This window comes from Grus americana, chromosome 3 (genome assembly GCF_028858705.1).
Source record: "Grus americana isolate bGruAme1 chromosome 3, bGruAme1.mat, whole genome shotgun sequence".
NCBI classification, from domain to species: Eukaryota; Metazoa; Chordata; class Aves; order Gruiformes; family Gruidae; genus Grus; species Grus americana.
Genome location: NC_072854.1, coordinates 63,822,192 through 63,838,857, shown reverse-complemented (window position 1 = coordinate 63,838,857; position 16,666 = coordinate 63,822,192). Strand labels below are relative to the sequence as shown.

At 41.4% G+C, this 16,666-nt stretch overlaps 1 protein-coding gene across 3 annotated transcripts in view; it reads right to left on the bottom strand.

The window, feature by feature from the left end:
* The window catches only part of LOC129205317 (uncharacterized), a 29,077-nt gene that overhangs the window by 1,857 nt on the left and 10,554 nt on the right, over positions 1 to 16,666 (bottom strand). For all 3 annotated transcript variants that reach the window (XM_054822616.1, XM_054822617.1, XM_054822618.1), the window contains 9 exons: positions 14,052 to 14,174; positions 12,917 to 12,999; positions 11,563 to 11,688; positions 10,682 to 10,727; positions 9,583 to 9,716; positions 5,283 to 5,411; positions 3,061 to 3,175; positions 2,012 to 2,146; positions 653 to 778 (listed from right to left, as the gene is read on the bottom strand). In XM_054822616.1, the coding sequence (XP_054678591.1) occupies positions 653 to 778; positions 2,012 to 2,146; positions 3,061 to 3,175; positions 5,283 to 5,411; positions 9,583 to 9,716; positions 10,682 to 10,727; positions 11,563 to 11,688; positions 12,917 to 12,999; positions 14,052 to 14,174 (1,017 nt within the window). The remainder of the gene's footprint in view (positions 1 to 652; positions 779 to 2,011; positions 2,147 to 3,060; positions 3,176 to 5,282; positions 5,412 to 9,582; positions 9,717 to 10,681; positions 10,728 to 11,562; positions 11,689 to 12,916; positions 13,000 to 14,051; positions 14,175 to 16,666) is intronic.

The window sequence follows — 16,666 nt, the reverse complement described above, 5'->3', positions numbered from 1 at the left end:
GCTGCTGATCCAGATGTCTAAAGCTCAGTTGCCAGATTCAGCCTTATGCAACAGGTGCGTATCAAGACGTAGCAGGGTCTTGGCTCTGGCTTTATGTATGTGAAGATATACGCTATATACATTTATCACCGTGTTGTAACTCTCATCTGTACTCAACTTCTACCCCCCCAAAAAAAGCCCTCATAAAAACCAGAAAAAAATCAAGGAACAGAATTTAAAGTATGAAAAAGACGCGAGACTTTCCCGCTTTAGTACCAGCTAATCATTTTACTTGCTTGTTTGCTTGCTTTATCAAACCAAACTAAATCCATCTTTGAAAAATTTTTAGGCTGTGTCTAGTGCCAAACATTCTTATATTGGATAAAGACACCTGTAGCTGAAGTCCTGTTTCCCTGCTGATCACAAAGCCTTTAGTTTTAAAGCAAACAAACAAACAAAAAAACCCTGCCTTTATTGTAAGATACTCTTAGTTACTTAAAAATGGGTAAAAGCTACCCTTGAAATTATTCTGTTTGCTCAAGCGAGCAGAGCTAGTCCCCAGAGGAAGTTACCCAGCACTGTCATTTCTGTTACAAAGCAGTCTGCCTTCCACTGATAAGAGCAGGCAGGGTCTGGCAGCGCCCAGGGGCTCGACCCAGCGGGAAGGACATACCTTCTTGCAGTCTGCAGAATGTAGAGATGCCCAGCTGCTGAAAGCGGACCTCTCGGTGGGTAAGAAAATTCTTGAGGTAGGCCTGGACCTCTCCGATGTGACGCTTCACCAAAAGCATAATTTTTTCTGCATAAACAGGAGAACCACTGGAGATCAGTAGGAGCCTTTAAAACACTGAAAAGTGATTTTTGTAACAACATTTAAGATCATTAATAGACTCATCTACCTTCAGCTACAACCAATGTTACTGCAAGGAATGGCAAAGGACTCCCATGTACTACAGCCTCTAACAGTATCTTCAGATAAATAAAATGCCAGGGGGGCTGCTGTGGTAGGGAGATGGTCCTGGCATGAGGCATGTGCTGGCTGATCAGCCTGTCGTCCTAACCCATCCACGAAGTGGTTATGCTGTTGGTCTCCATTCACTGCTTGAGAGCCTGCTCTGTTGCAAATCCCCAATGGCAGAATTGAAACAGGTTTGTGTTTTTCCCTTATTGGAGACTCATTACGGACTCAAGTTTTTCTCACATCTTAGCATTAAAATTTAACCGTGATTTTCTAGAGAACGTGACAAGAATCATCTGAACACTTTTTTCTTGCAAGTTTTAAAGGCTCTCAGCTGCATGGGACAAGTATATTAAGCATAAAGCTGTTTGTTTTCTGCAGGTAAAAATAATGCTCTTTTCCTTCTCTCCCACTGAAACCTAAAAAGATATTGGCTACATTCTTAAAAGCCACTTTACTTCCCTGCTTCTGGTAATCTAGTCTAGAATTACAACAGCAGTGTTTGGTTCAGTAAGATGCTTTCCTCTTGCTGGTCAGGGAGCAGAGTTGATCTAAAATTTTGGAACGTAACCATCCCATTGTAACTGTCTCTACTGACCTCTGCTCCTATCTGTGGGGTACGCCATCACGTTGTATATACTGAGAAGGAGGGTCAAACAGATAAAACAATGCCTCTTGTCTGAAACGTGTTGTCATCTTTCCCTTGGTAAGGAGTACTTTACATTATCCCACCTTATTACCTCAGTTGTTTTTAAGGACCTCAGAATTGGCTACAGACCAGCCCTGCAGAACGGTGGTGCTTGCAGAAGGCAGCACGCACCTGAATCAGATCTTTATATATGGTCCATTTTCATCCCTGAGCTTCCTCATGCACTTGAGCACTTTTATGTATATTTCGAAGGTGACTGTAGGCGCTGTTATGCTAATAAATTTGTAGAGACCAGATGGAGGATGCTATAGGAATGTTAAAGGTTGGTTGATGCCTGACAGTTAAGTCCCTTGGGAAAAGGTTCGGTTTACTCCAGCCAGCTATAAATATCTTTGAAATCACAGTTAATGCTGTGTGACAGTTACCGTGACCTATAACATGCTGGATGATGGAGGCAGCTTGAAAGGATGGCTCAGTATGTTCCAGTTGGCCAGCCAGTCTCACCAAGCACTTTGTCAAGGGTTCATCCATCCATTGGACCATGTGTAATGTGGCTCCTTCTGGAAGACAGAAAGATAAGGGAGTAGTCTGTAAACAGAAACTCCAGTGCTGAAGAAATGGTGGGGTCTGCCAGAAACCACACCGCCTAAATAAGAAATCCTTCATGCAGCCTGAGAAGCAAAGTAAGCACTGAACGTGTGCAATAACTATGTTTAGGTTGTAAAAAAGGATCATGTCCTGAGGTAATGCTCTCAGGTAGGGCCATCAATTTGATTCATAGAAAGGCTGGTGGATTTTTATTTTGTTGGTTTTGTGTTCTGAAAGAACGAATCATTTTATGTATGAGATCCACTCTTGCCTAGTGGGCTCAGTTTGTCCAGCAGCTGCCAGGCACCTCTTGCAAAATGAAATGTGACACGTCACCAGTTGCAGGGCACTTACACCAGATACAAGAGATGAAATGTTTGACAGACAATATCCAATGCTGGGCAGGCTGGGAGAATTTACACGGATCTTCTCTGCCATGAGGAGTGCTGTACCTTCCATGGGTGCTAATTTGGGATCTCCTATAAAATCTGTGTGCATAAAAATTAAAGAGAAAGAGCCCCTTTGTATTTTAGTCTTTTCCTCTTCTTATATTGGTTTCTGCTATTGTGAAATTAATTCAGTTAGAGAAACTGGGTGACGTTAGAAATAAAAGTAGACAGGCCATGTGCAGCAGTAAAGTTCAGCACAAAGAATTTTGAGTAAAAAATTTTAAGCAGTTCAACAGAAAAAAATGCAATCAACAGAGCCCATGCATCCTGCCAGTGAGTTGGATCTTGCTCTTCTTGAAGCTTATGGCAAAACTCCTACTGGATTTAAAGGGAAAGAATGGGCTGTACGCCCACCTGTGCTTCATCCCCCATTAGGATTAATAAAGGATTGGTACCCTTCTCGGATTAAGCCATTTATTGGGGGGTTGCTTCCCTACCTTGCTTTGCCAACTCAGCAAGGCAAGATGTCACATAATGAAGAGAGTCTTCTTGAACGTCAGTAGAAAGCATGGTCTGGAGAAGACCTTCAACACACGGGCTCTCAATGATCCTCTGCAACAAAGAAGAGATTCCTTTTCAGCACTGCCATTATGTTTTGGTGGTGTTTCAGGACTCTGGAAATACTGTATAACTCTTAGCAATACTGAGAGCTAAAACATCAGTAACAGGAATGTCTTCTCCTAGATGTACCACAACCAGGTGGCAAATACCTTGGGTTGTTCAGAGATCACTTGATTTCAGACATTTCCCTGGGCTTGCTCTGTCTGTGGGATGTTCTCATGATCACAGATCACTCTGAGCTCAAAGAATTTCCTGACCTATTGCTGTTGTACCAGGCTGTATGTTAGTATTAAGCTGTCTTTTGCTCAAGTCTTGCTGCAGAGGTGAATAAGCTGAGTGGTCCAGGGCAAAGGACTGGGAAATGTGGAAGTTTATCAGTTTCTTTTATTTACCTCCAGGGCTTTGAAAACTTTCTGGTGTTGAAAAGCTCTGATCTGCAGAAATATCAGATGACCTCTCACTAGCAAAGGTGAGTTCTGTTTCTGGAAAGAAACGTTATGAATTAAACACTTCTGTGTATCCCTCATCTTTTAGGTTGAATCTGCTATGCCAGAAGTGGTGTTGGGGAGCGTGTCGCTGTACTGGCATATATGTTTTAGAAACCGAGTTGTAAACAGATAGGAGACTGACAGATAGCCCGTGCTGACCTGGATTAAAAGCACGAGACCAAGGAATGAGTCCTGAATGAGTCACCTGGAGGTGACTGGTTACTAGTGAGGTGGAATCACAAAGTCATCAGCTCTCTGGGAGGTCCTAATGATGGAAGCTGCTCACACTTCCATAAGGGAGCTCAGGTGTCTATCAACAAAAGAGAGTATCTTTTTTTGTGTGCTCATTTTACGTTGCAGTTTTTAACTTGTTGCTTAGAGAGTGAAGCTGGATTCAAGACTGCTGCCTTTCAAGCTCTGTTTGTGTCCTGCTGGCATAAAACCACCACTTTTTTCCGCTTGTGACAAGGACTCTTATGTATTTTAGGGATGGTTCCTTTGAGTTGACACTGGAAACCTGGCACTCCCATTCATGGCTGTGGATTCACTTGTGCAGTGAGAGCTAAACGCATTATGAGGCACATTATAAAGCTTTTATGAAGGTGAACAAGCTCTCTGTTGATAACAGAATAGTCACAGAATTGAAGAGACAAATATGGCAATTTTTTTAAAAGCAAACTTTGAAAAGATGGTCCATTTTTACTCTTACTGTGGGCCTTGAATTTGAAGGAATCTATTTCCCTACAAAAATTGATTTCACAGCTATCAAAATTTCATATAATTCTTACCTTAGTATAACTGAAAAAAATTATTGGAAATACTTTTCTTTTTGGCTAGTTTAAGTCTCTGGAACTAGTGGTAACTGGATCATGAACAAAGGAAAAGAAAAAAGGAACTGAGTCTCAAAAGGTGTGTACTAGTGCACCTAGCAGGTGGGGCAAAGCAGAGGCAAGGATTTGGGTGGGTTTTTTCCCCAATATTGATTGTTACCAGTGGCACTGTTTGGTCAAGGTACCCTTAAAAAGCAAGGAGAAGGGAAATGCATCTGTGGATATGGGTTTCATTAGAATCAAAGTAAGCGATAGAGATCTTTACAGCATCTTGGCACAGGTTGTATCTTGCCAAACAGGCAAAATGTACGTCAATAGCTGGGGTTATATTTAACAAACTGGGAGTGAAATTAGATCAGTGTTGAACCCCATAAGTGGATAACTAAGGGCAGCCAAAGAGTGAGAGTTAGGAAATAGATTTAGTTTTTAACAAACCTCAGATTTTCCTGGATGGTTCCTTTAATTAATGAAAAGCCTTTGCTAGAAATATGTTTTATACCTATGATGCAGTCCTTCAAATTAGGTAACCACATCAGTCATAGGAAATATTAGACATTTCTTATTTTTATTAGCATTTCTGTATTGTATTGGAAAAATATGAATAAAACCACCTTTCATTATGGCACATCAGGTCCTTTTATTCATACACACAATTTTGGCAGAGTATCCTTGGTGTATGTTTCATTAAAAAAAAAATCTTTCTGTGGGTAATGCTGATTTGATATAAACATAACTGCACCGTCCCAGGGTATAGTTCAGTGAAAAATACTGGGTACCCACCTCTCTGTTTTTGGAAAGGCTCAGGTTTTTGATGATACAAGCAGCATGGCCAACAATCACAGGGTCTGTTTTATGCACTGACAACAGCATCCCCAGGCTCTGTAGTAGCTTGGCACACGCCAGAATGTCCTGAAAAGAGCAACCAGTATCTCCATTACATCCAGTACGGACAACACAATGCAACTTTGCAGCAAACTAGAGAGCTTAGCTCTGAAAGAAGAGCATTACTTAGCAAATTTAAACCAACGGTGTAGTGGCTGGGTCCAGTGCTTTTTCTCTCAAAATATGGCCTACTGACTGGCACTGATCTACAGAGCACTTGCTATAGAAAGCTGCAGTCTTGAAGGTCTGGTACTTTATTTTTGTTTGCATCAAACGCTTCCCAGAGGTTGTTGGTAGTCAGGGGAAGGACGTGTGATCCTGACTGGAGGGAGAAGTGGTCAGGAGAGGCGTGAAAGGCAAATGTATGTGGTGAAGTAGCAGCAGCAGTGTGTCCTTGTGTGCCTCAGCAATTTACCTCGCCTACAACAAGGGGCTGTGTGTCGAGATCAGGTTGTGATCAGGCACCACTTGAGTAGCGTGTTCTGAACAGCATCTTCTGAGTTTATACATGCATTTCTCTGCTGTCGGATGGACATTTTAGAGGGACTTGACTGAGTCCTCGTCTCCCTGAATGTAGTCTTCCTCCAATTACCACTAATGTTAATTGAATCAGATCTTCTGAACTTGGCTTACTGCCCAGGTAGTTTCCTCAATAACAGTATGGATTAAGGGGGCACTGCTGTTTATAGGAGAAACCTGATCTCAGCAGGCTTTGGGTTAAGTTTTAGGTTAGGTCTACTGTTAAAAGCAACAAAGATTTCCTCTTGGGAGAATTTTTTTCTTTCAGTCTCTTTCCCTTAGGAGTTTGAGTTCTTTATGCAGTTCTTACGTTTGTTAGTAATGAACTATGTTATTTGTGTTACTTAGAAACTGAAATACATTAGCAAGAGTGTTCAATACAAAACAAATCATCAGTTCTATATACAGTTGAGAAAAATCACATAATGCTGAAACCTGCGAAATATCAGGATCACTGAAGCAGTGTGAAAGGCAGATGTCTTTAAAAATTAGTTTAACTTGCATCTTGCTTTCACTTAGGTTAAATTACAAAAGTATATTTTCTTTTAATATTAGCTGACATCTTAAGTTTGTTTTAAGCACCGTCACAAACAGCAATCCTAAAATAAAACATGAAAATAGATGGAAAGGGCAGTGCTATGATGAAACTCCAGGCATTGAGAGAATCCTGTATGCAGGTATGGCTGTAAATTTTCTCTAGTTTTAGTTCTCCTCTTCAAAGGCTGAAATCATATACTTTTAGATAACCCAATTATATTACCTTTAATGACTGTTTTCTGTGCTTTTGTCCCGAGCGTCCTCTTTTCTATGTAATGCCATCAACTATGGTACCCTTATTTGATTTGCTACAGCCTGAGAGGAGGAAATTGTGGACTATAAATGAACTTTCTAATACATAACAACTTCCCTGCCAAGCTCTTCTGTTTATTTAGGACCTACATTAGCAAGTAACAGTACTCCAAATTTTGCTGAACCTCTTTTTTGGCTGGCATATGGCTAGGATCCAGATTTTGTTTCCTGGCTCAGTCCTGTGCAGCATGAAGGAATCACGAGAAAACTCTGAGTAAAAATGGATTGAGTGGTTCAGATGGATATTGATCTCAAAAAAAAAAAAGGCAAGAAAAACCATTCCAGCAGCAACTGTGCTTACAATTGCAATGCTGCACTCACATCCTTTCTCCAGGGACTTCTTGACAATATAAATATTATCCCCTGTTTACCAGGTAGCAAGATGGGAAGGCAAAGTTATTTTGTACCTGGAATGGAAAGTGAGCGACATCATCTGGAGTAGGCAGACCCTTGCCACCCTGACTTCCAGGTCTTTGTTCAACAGAAGGTGATTTAAAAGGCTGTTTTCTCACAAAGCCTGACTCTTTCTTTAGTGTTTCAGGGTTGGGCTGTCCTTGGGAGAACTGAATAAAATTCCCTTTGCAAGAGGGAAGTTCTCCAGTGCTTGCTGGGAATTGCTGTCAACAGCCCGGCCAGGGATCGCAAAAAAGGGGTTTAAGCAGGGAGAGGAGCTCCCGTGAAGCATTCCCAGGGGTTTGCTTCATGGTAACGAAAGGGCAAATGAATTCTGCCCTATTGTATCCTGGGTAGCATTTGTAATAATTCAAGCATCACTTGACTTGGTTGTAAAGGTTAGCTTTGTTCAGTGGTTTGTTTTCCAACAGCTGTTCCCATGGAGAAGTCCCTCTTTCACTCACTGGGAATTCAGTCTGGGTTAGAGAAAGAAACCTTGAAAAGATTTGAAAAACAGGCCAGAAAAGGCATGGAGGTGGGGAGGCAGGATATGAGTAAGGAGAGGTCAGCCTCTTCTCAGCGTGCCCAGGGCTCAGTCGCACAAAGCAGCAACGTTCAGTAGTCAGGGACAGCCGTGTTTGCTCACTAAAACAAATTTTGACGTGTAGATACTTCTCACTGCAGAATAAACCCCTGAGGGTGATGCTTTGCTTTCCAGCCTCCTGCCGCTGACCCTCTTCCCCCACGAAGGACGGGCTGTTTCCCCGCTGGTGTAACAAGCGTGAGCTCCTGGTGCTTTTCTCTGTTCCTACTCACACTGTGCCCTGCCCATTGTAGCTGCGGGTTTGAGGCACCGGTAAAGACACGTTTCAGGATCAGGCAGGAAAGGAGCTGCAGATACTCTTTTCTGGGAGAACAAAAAGTGTAAACGGTGTTTTGGGGCAAGAAAAGCAAATAGGAGGACAATGTTCCAGCATAATGCCTCATACCAAGAAACATTTTTACCATAAATAGGCTCCAACTAACTAAATGTATTTCAATTGTAAGCTTGTTGAGAGCAAATTGTGTTTTGATTGCATGAGGCAGTTTGACAAGCAATGAGGACGCTTGGTGCTAATGCAGCCAGCACAAAACCTAGGAAGCCACAGTGCCTTTGAAAAGCTCTGTGCTCCAGTTGCTGCTTCCCAGACACTGACCTTACCCATTTTTTCCATCATGTCCCAGAATTAGAGGAGGTCCAGTTTGGTTCGTACTGTGCTGTGTACATGGTGTACAACTGAGGTGTAAGGCACCAGGCTTCTAGTACTGGGAGGATGTTTCAAATCGGAGTGTATTTCAGCCACGAGAAGCGCCTAAGCCAAGCTGTGGTTACTCAGATTGTCTGTCACTACTGCTTAAAGCAAGGTGGCAGGAAATGTTCTCACATATTTTTTTGCTTTATCTGTCTAAACTCTGACTTTCTTAAAAGGTTACTGTTAGCTTAAGACATCTATCAAAAGCATTTTCATATCCATGTTCCTAAGGATGCCTGTAATTCCTGTAATGGAAAAGCACATTTAAAAATAACATCAGTCGCTACTTACTGGTCTTATGTGGAGGATTGAAGTACAGCAGGAGTGCCCTTTTTGTTTACTTGCTATAGTTTATTTCTAGTCAGACTTCTTCATGTATTTGCATAGTGTTGCACTGTTAAGGGTGGTGTTTACCCTGAACGTGGGCAAAAGAACCGTTCTGTAACTAAGGACATGAGGAGACACAGTAAAGTCCTGGTGAATTAGCTAAAGATAAATAGGATTTCAAATTTTATGAGCCCCTCTTGCTGTCTTGATCCTAATTCAGAAGGTGTTAAATTTATGCAAATGGACTTTGAATAACTGTCCATAGGGGGAAGTATTTTTGTACTTTATTTTGCACTGATGCGCTTTAAATGCACACTCTAAAACTGTTTGCTTTTCAATGTGCGGGGAAGCTCTGCAGCTGAGGAATAATTTTCTCAGCTGCCTCCATGGCTGCAGTCTTTCATGGTGCTAAACATGTGTCCTGTCCCTTGTTACACCCACCTGGAGACCTGCGGTCTGGGGACCGAGAGGACCATAGAGAATTGCAGGGAGTGCAGGGTAGCATCCAAGGAATCTGACACCCATCTTCCCCTTCACCCTCCCCTTGGTCCCATCACAGGTAATTGATTAACTATGGGATCCTTTGGATCCCGCTCACCACAACAGATAGGTTCCTTGGGTGGTTGGTGACGGTGCAGATGCAGTAGACAAAAACCTCGTCAATTTGTATGGGAAGGAGAAGGGTTGGGAAGCCTCACGGAGTCTATCAGTCATTAATCAAATGCATTCCATTTGCAGTTTTGCCGTAACAGAGCATTACCCCAGGCAAGGGCCAGAGCTACACTTTCCCTCTGGTCTTGGGAAATGACCTCCCCTACCTGGTTGTGCGGGTGCTGGGACAGGATCCAGAGCAGAGCAATGGAGGCATGACGCACGTCCTCGCTGCCAGATGCCAGGAGAGAGCACAACTTGGGCAGGACATCCTCAGCAACCATCTCGGCCTGGATGTCCACTGGTTTGGGAGAATGACGAGGTCAGGGAGCTTCAGAGCACCGTGAGGAGACATTCAGGCCCTGACTCATAAGTGTTTGACTGCCTCAGTGATGGAATTAGAGGGGACACCACCATCTCTGTGGGATGGGACAACGCTGGATGTTTGGTTATAAAAATAAACCCTTATTTGTTCTGGCTCCTATCTCCTAGAGTTACAGTCAGGCAGGGGAGAGATCAGCCATCTTGGCTTAATCCTTATACCCCACTTGTCCCCAACAGCTCAGCGAGTGCTTCTGGCACTACAGGTCACGCCAGAGCAGCCAGCAGATGGAGTGGCAGTCCTAAAAGGCCAAGCAGACCAGGGCTTCTCAACTACACCAAGGAGCAGCACAGCAGTTCCTTCACTTCCAGCTCCACTGTCGTCATGATTGCCTGAAAATGAAGCACCTCTGCATTTTCCAGACGAACAACTCTACCCTGGACCCTAGGGCTCTAGCGTTGAGCATGCCAGTCCTTTGCTTTCATCTCCCAAGTCTGCTGTAGAAACAGATCTTGGTCATTTAATAGAGTAGGATTTTTTTAAGAGGATGACAAACGCTTGGGAGAAAATTGTATTTAATGCCAGACAGATTCATGCCTTGGGAGAAGGCAGGCCCCCACTCAAGCAGCAATTTCATTTTGCCCTAATCAGGTTTAATGCTTAGGAAAATGGAAGGGAGAAAAACTTAATACAGTTGCAAAGGCTCTGCATAAGATGACCTCTGCTCTCTCTTGCTTTGTCCAGATACCTCCTACCTGAGAGCTCTGAGACTGGTTTAGTGTATGCACTGCACCTCCTCTTCCCTTAACATTCAATTAAAATGTAGAAAAGAGTATCTCTCTGCTTTTATTATGAAAGGTTCCCAGCGCACTGTGCTCACTGAAAGGCAGAGAGAGAAAGAAAAATAAATAGTATGGTTTGTTTATCTCCAAGATATTGCTTACCACTGGTAGCCAAATTTCTTAGGCAAACACATGCCTGGCTTGAAACCTGCTTGTGCCAAAGAGGAAAGGGAAGAGAAAAAAAAAAAGAAAAAAAAAAAGGTTTCAGTAATGCATGTTCTTGCCTACTGGACACAAAATAAACATGACAACACTAGCAAGCCATTACATTATCTTCAGAGAATAAATTTTGGGTCATCTTTTTTTTTTTTTTCAAAGTTTTGATGAATTTTTTTTCAGTCTCCTGTAGTATCAGTCATCCTGTTGATGAGGAAAAGCCAATGGGGTTTAGATGTTGGCTTATTTTAGAAATGTCAGATAAGTTATAGGAAAATGAAGGCAGTGAATTTGTTTCATTTGCTTTGCCTTTTTTTCACCTCCCTCCTACACAGAATTTAAGGTTCCACCTTTTAAATCCTGAACTGTGACTTACTGAAGTTTCGCTAGTGTGGCTCCCAACAAAGCAAAATTTTCCGGGTGTTATTCTTTGAAGCCATATAGTCAAAGTTATGGATACCAAAAAGAGTAGCATAATAGATGCTCCAGATACCTTCTGTGGCAGACACAATGATCAAAGATAGCTGAGTACCTGGACAGAGCACTTGATACATGTAGTTTGAAGTTTAAAGAACACAGACCATTCTAGTCTAAAGGACGTGTCCAGGACTGTGGAACAACTTTAATGATTTCCCTTCTCTTTCTCCATACATTGACCTTGGAGAACCTATTTATCTTCTAATATATATGTCTTTTCTCATGGGAAAGATGCCACATAGGCACCTGTACAGTAGATGAGCAGAATTGTCCAAGACTGAAAGTGGAAGACCAAGTTTATAGCTCTACTCTGATGCTAAGGCTTGACAAAGAGAAAGCTACAGCTTTACCTTGTCCACAGAAGAGGATAGGAGAGAGATGAGTGTCCGCAACAGGAATCTATTGCCAGGTGTCAGCATGGCTTCATGGTGCTGAGCATTGGCTGCCACATTGCTTAGGGCAGCACAGCTGTAATACTGCAGAGAACCAAAAAAGTAGAGAGAGAGGAGGTCACAGTGGTGACATGTTGAAGACAAAATAAATTGGAGAAATGCTCAGATTTAGAGCTGATGAAAATAAAATGCTTTTTCATCTTAAGGGTGTTTTATTGGGTAGATGTGATAACAGCCTCAGTGGGCTTCCTCCAGGAAAAGCAATGCAATCTGCCATCACTAAAACAGCAGTCATGCTGTGGCACTGCATGTTGCACAAACCCATTAGGACCCCAAGTATTTGGGAATGTACTGTGCTGCTGCAGTGACACTGCTGCTGGCACCTAAGCTAGCTCATCTGCATCTGCTCTACTACATGTTTACATTAATTTACTCAAGCCAGATGTAGTCATTGCCCTACCATGCCAAGGGATCATTTCCAAAGGATTTAAACATTAACATTAGCGAGGATTATATATATAAGAGTATCTATTATGAGAGAGGTATAATTAGAAGAAACAGGTTGAACTGCAGAGAAGGAAATTTTAAGATGAATCTCAGAGAAAGCTCATGACGCTGAAACAGTTTGCAGAAAGCAATTCCAGAGGCTCCATCATTTCAGATATTTAAAAGTGAACTGAATAGACATAATAAAACCGATGGAGGAAACAATCCTGTTCTACTCAGAGGACCAAATGAATGAACTAGCAGATTTTAAGGTTTACAACTGATTCATAGTTTTTCATCAGCATACTTTTGAACCAACACTGGCTGTCTGTTAAGTGTGTAGAATCACAAAGAGGCATCTGTGGTAGGCATAAAATAGGAAGATTTCCCTGATATTTACAATAATGGGAAAAAAGTTTTTGCAAGCTGTGCCTTCTCAGAACACTTGGTAAAACTGCTTAGAGTGGAAGACCAAAGTTAGGATGCAAAAAAAAAAAAAATAAATGGAGAAGAGGCTTATCTGCAACTTGTCTGATGATCTGAAAGACACAGGAAGGTAACCACATAACGACTGTGTGCATGAGTTACTGTGTGCTGGCAGATGCATTTCTGTGTCATAAACTTTCTCCTGTGGAACCAAACTGAGTGGTTTATATATACATTATCCGACTGAGCTGAGTTTCACCAAGATGCTCTCACGTGTTTCCCATCTTCTCTAGAGAAACCTTCCCTTCTCTCCACCTTTTAATTTCCGCATGCATGCGGTTTGTACTCTCCTCACAGTCGCACTGTTACTGTTTAAAAATCTGACCTGTTTGAGCCATACCTGCACTTCTGAGTCAGGAGATTCCAGCAGCAAGGCAAGAACTGGTAGGGCTCCTTCCTTGCATAGGACTTGTTGGATTTTCTCTGCCATTTAAAAAAAACCAAAAAAACCACAAAAAAATGGTGCTGTTAGTGTGTCTTTCCCCTTCCCTCCCTCTCATCTGGGGGCACCATTCAAAAGGGATATGCACAATCACTGGATTTTAGAGAGTGGTGAAGTTGTCTAAATATATGCCAATCAGTGTGGCTAGAGAGTATATAATTTAGAGCTTATGCAATATAGCAGTATGCAGACATTTTAGCAAAATGACTAGCAGGCTGTTTGACTAAGCCTTTGCTGGTTTTATCCTAAAGACTTCAGAGAATCTGAATTGCTGGAGAAGTTGAAAAACCTCAAGTATGATATTCACTGTGATTAGTGGATTTAAAAAAACCCAAATTCTTTCAAAAGTTCTGAATAATAACAGAAATGTAATAGCCAACTGTAGAAGTCCTTGCCAACCATTCCCTTCCACCATATAGAGACATTACTCATGACTATCATTTAGCTGTGTAGGATAATGGTATCATCTAGATAGGTGAGATTTAATGCTGGTTTGTTTCAGAGTTAATGTATGGTAACATGTATATTATTGCAGAGGACTAAATACCACTTTTGCTAAAGCTGCTGGCAGATATCCCAGGAGACTTTAACATCTGGCCCATAATAGTTATATTTTGCATCTTTCAACATCCAGTTAGGGATATAAGTCACATGTTCCTAGAGCCTGACCTTGTTGGATAAGCTTCTGAGATTGCTTCAAAGTACCACCAAATGTGCTGCTAACTTTTTAGATCAAGTTGTTTCTTTAACAAATTTTTTTTTTAATTTCTTTGAATGATTATTTAAGTGCTTGTACATCAGCCCCTTGGGGTTGAAAATCAAGGCTTTCTATTTTGGTACTAGGCAAAAAAGGGTCTGTACTAGCTAAAGAGAGGCCAAACTTAAATCATCAGCCTATGGTATGAACATGAATACTATATACAAAGGAAATAATTTGTTGCTTTTATTCTTGCCTTAACCCTTGTGAATTATTTTTCTGTCAGTGAGAAATTTTCCTTCAGCAATTTGAGATAAACCATTAGTCAGAAAGTACCTGATTGTGTGAGGTTGAAAATAGCACCAACTGCATTTTGTTGGACTCTAGGATCGTAGGAATTGGCAAGAGACAGTAGGGGTGTAACTCCTCGAGCAGCGCCAATAGCCTCTCGGTTGGACTCTGGAGAAAAGAATCAGAGAAAGAAATAAAAGGTTGCCATCTTACTGTGAGCCACGAGCAGGACAACCAGCAGGACTAGATTTCTTTGGCATTCGCTTCTCTGATTCTTTAGTATATATCAAAATTTCTCTGTATGCTCAAAGGAACCTGTTTAAAATTCCAGGAGCTCAATGGGAAATATAAACTCACTCACTCATGGCTTCTGGATTAGCCATAGATCACAGCTGGTTCAATGCTTTTGGTTTACAACCGGGATGATCAAAATAAAGGGACCGTGACTCTCCTTTAACAGGCTAGTACGGTGTCATACTTGCCTTGTACCCCTAGTATGTCTGATCAAGGTATTCACAGTGTGCCAAACAAAAACTACATAATTAACTGCAGGTAAGACTGGATTAATTTAGCAGGGTATATTCAGGGCCTATTTCTCTCTTCGAATGTGCCTGTATCACTCCTTTGACAGCTACAAACAATGCAGAGGTTTCTAACGACAGGATTTGACTTTTAACCACTGGAATTGGAAAAGATGTGTCTTCTCTGAAGTGGTCATGCTTCCTTGCATGGCAGTGTATTAAGCTGCACAGTTGTATTCAACATCCTGGACTACAAGGAGAATTCAAAAATGATATGCAGAGTCCTTTGAGACTCCTGGATGAAAAACTGGGGAAAAAATAACTGTAATACTTATATAATGCTATACAGTTAACTATATACTATAAAATACTATATAACATATTTACATACTGTGTATATATGACAAAGTTATACTATGCTACAAAATAGAACACAATTTAGGGGAAAAAAAAATCTGCTTTTAGTTCTACTCCTTTTGTTCGGGACTTACTGAAGGTAGCCTCAGCTGCACCACGTGGAAAAGAATCCTTCCATTATGCTCTTCCCTACGCCTCTACCATGAGGCCATCAAAACATTTGCAACAAATAGCCTGCTGCTGCACTTGGATAGCTATGGTCCTCTCCCCTTTCCTGTTTTATTTACAGCTGTACATTATCTGTATTCATATCTTATAAGCGTTCTAGTGGCATAGTTTTGAAAAAAAATAAGGTATTGGCAGTGGTGTTCTTTGAAGTTGATGAGATTTAAATGGGAATTAGACCAATGAAGAATTCTCTTAATGTCATAGTATTCTGCAGATTATTTTATAAAAGGAAAAAAGCAAAATCTATAGTCTACATCTTTCATTGTTTATATGAGCCAAACTGCCACTGAAGACCACAGGAGTTTTAGTGGAGTATCGCTTCATGTACATACATTTCCAGACAGTTTAAAAAACGGCCAGTCTCTGGAAGTTTGCTGAGAGAAACATGAAGCAGAAGAAAGCAAGAAATGTGAGGGTATTTGGATGAGATCAACTCTTCAGGTGCCAACTAACTTAGACGGTTAAGAGAACAAAGCCATTATTTCTATACCTGGAGCCTATCCATACTGGGGAACTGGCAGATAATCCAAGATATCTATTCAAGTATAGTTCAGCCAGTATCAGTTTAGTATTCCAAGACAAGTCCCTTTCTGCCTTCATATCAACACTTTATACTCAAGGAAATACCTTTTATTTAAAAAAAAAAAACCAACCTCTAATTTTTGAGCAAAATAATTGTTCTTGGAAGAGTCATGTATTTAAAAATAGCTTTTCCATGTGGGAAGCTATTATTCTGGTGAATTTTTCTGGCCAATTTTGTAGACAAGCCTTTCTCCAATCTAACCTGTCTGCACATTGTTCTTTTGTTTCCCTCAGTAGAAGCAGAAATTCTTTTGTGTGGCTCCAACTGATGGAAACCAGTCTGGTGTGGTGTAAACTCTAATTAGTTGAGTAAAGAAGAGAGGTAAAAAGATTGAGAATTCAGATATTGCTACTTCCTTCATTCTTTCACACAATACACTCCATGATTGATTGTGAATGTGGAAGAGAACCTCACATTTGGCCAAAGGGATTACAAACATTCAGACAAAACCTGGGCGAAATATGACAGAATATGAGCCACTGGGTGCTTCAAAGGTTTTTCTTCCTTAAAGAAACATAATTGGCTTGATTTGGAAAGGTTTCACATCCATGACAGCTCAACCAATTTTTCTGCCTGATGGCTCAGAGGTTGTGGTCAACACTGGAAGCCTACAGTGGCAGGACGAGCTCTCAGCCTGCTCCAGAGGGAGGTGCACAGGGAGACCCAGGCACCCCACTCCTGCCTGGGAAGGACTACAGCGCCCACTCTCATCATGGGGGAGTGGAGAAACCACAACAGGTACCCACACAATGGAAACCTCTGTGACCAAAATAATTTTTTTTTTTCTTTTCCCTTGGATCATTCACTAGCTGACAAGTTTTCTGCCGCAGTTTTTGTTAGTGACCATTACTGTGGGTTTGCTGGATTTATTTGTACATACATCATTTTCCTTTATCCTTCTCTCCATTCTCATTCTAGTTTTGGTCAGATAATGTGCCTGAACACTATCTGTTTTGTCAACTTATGTCAGA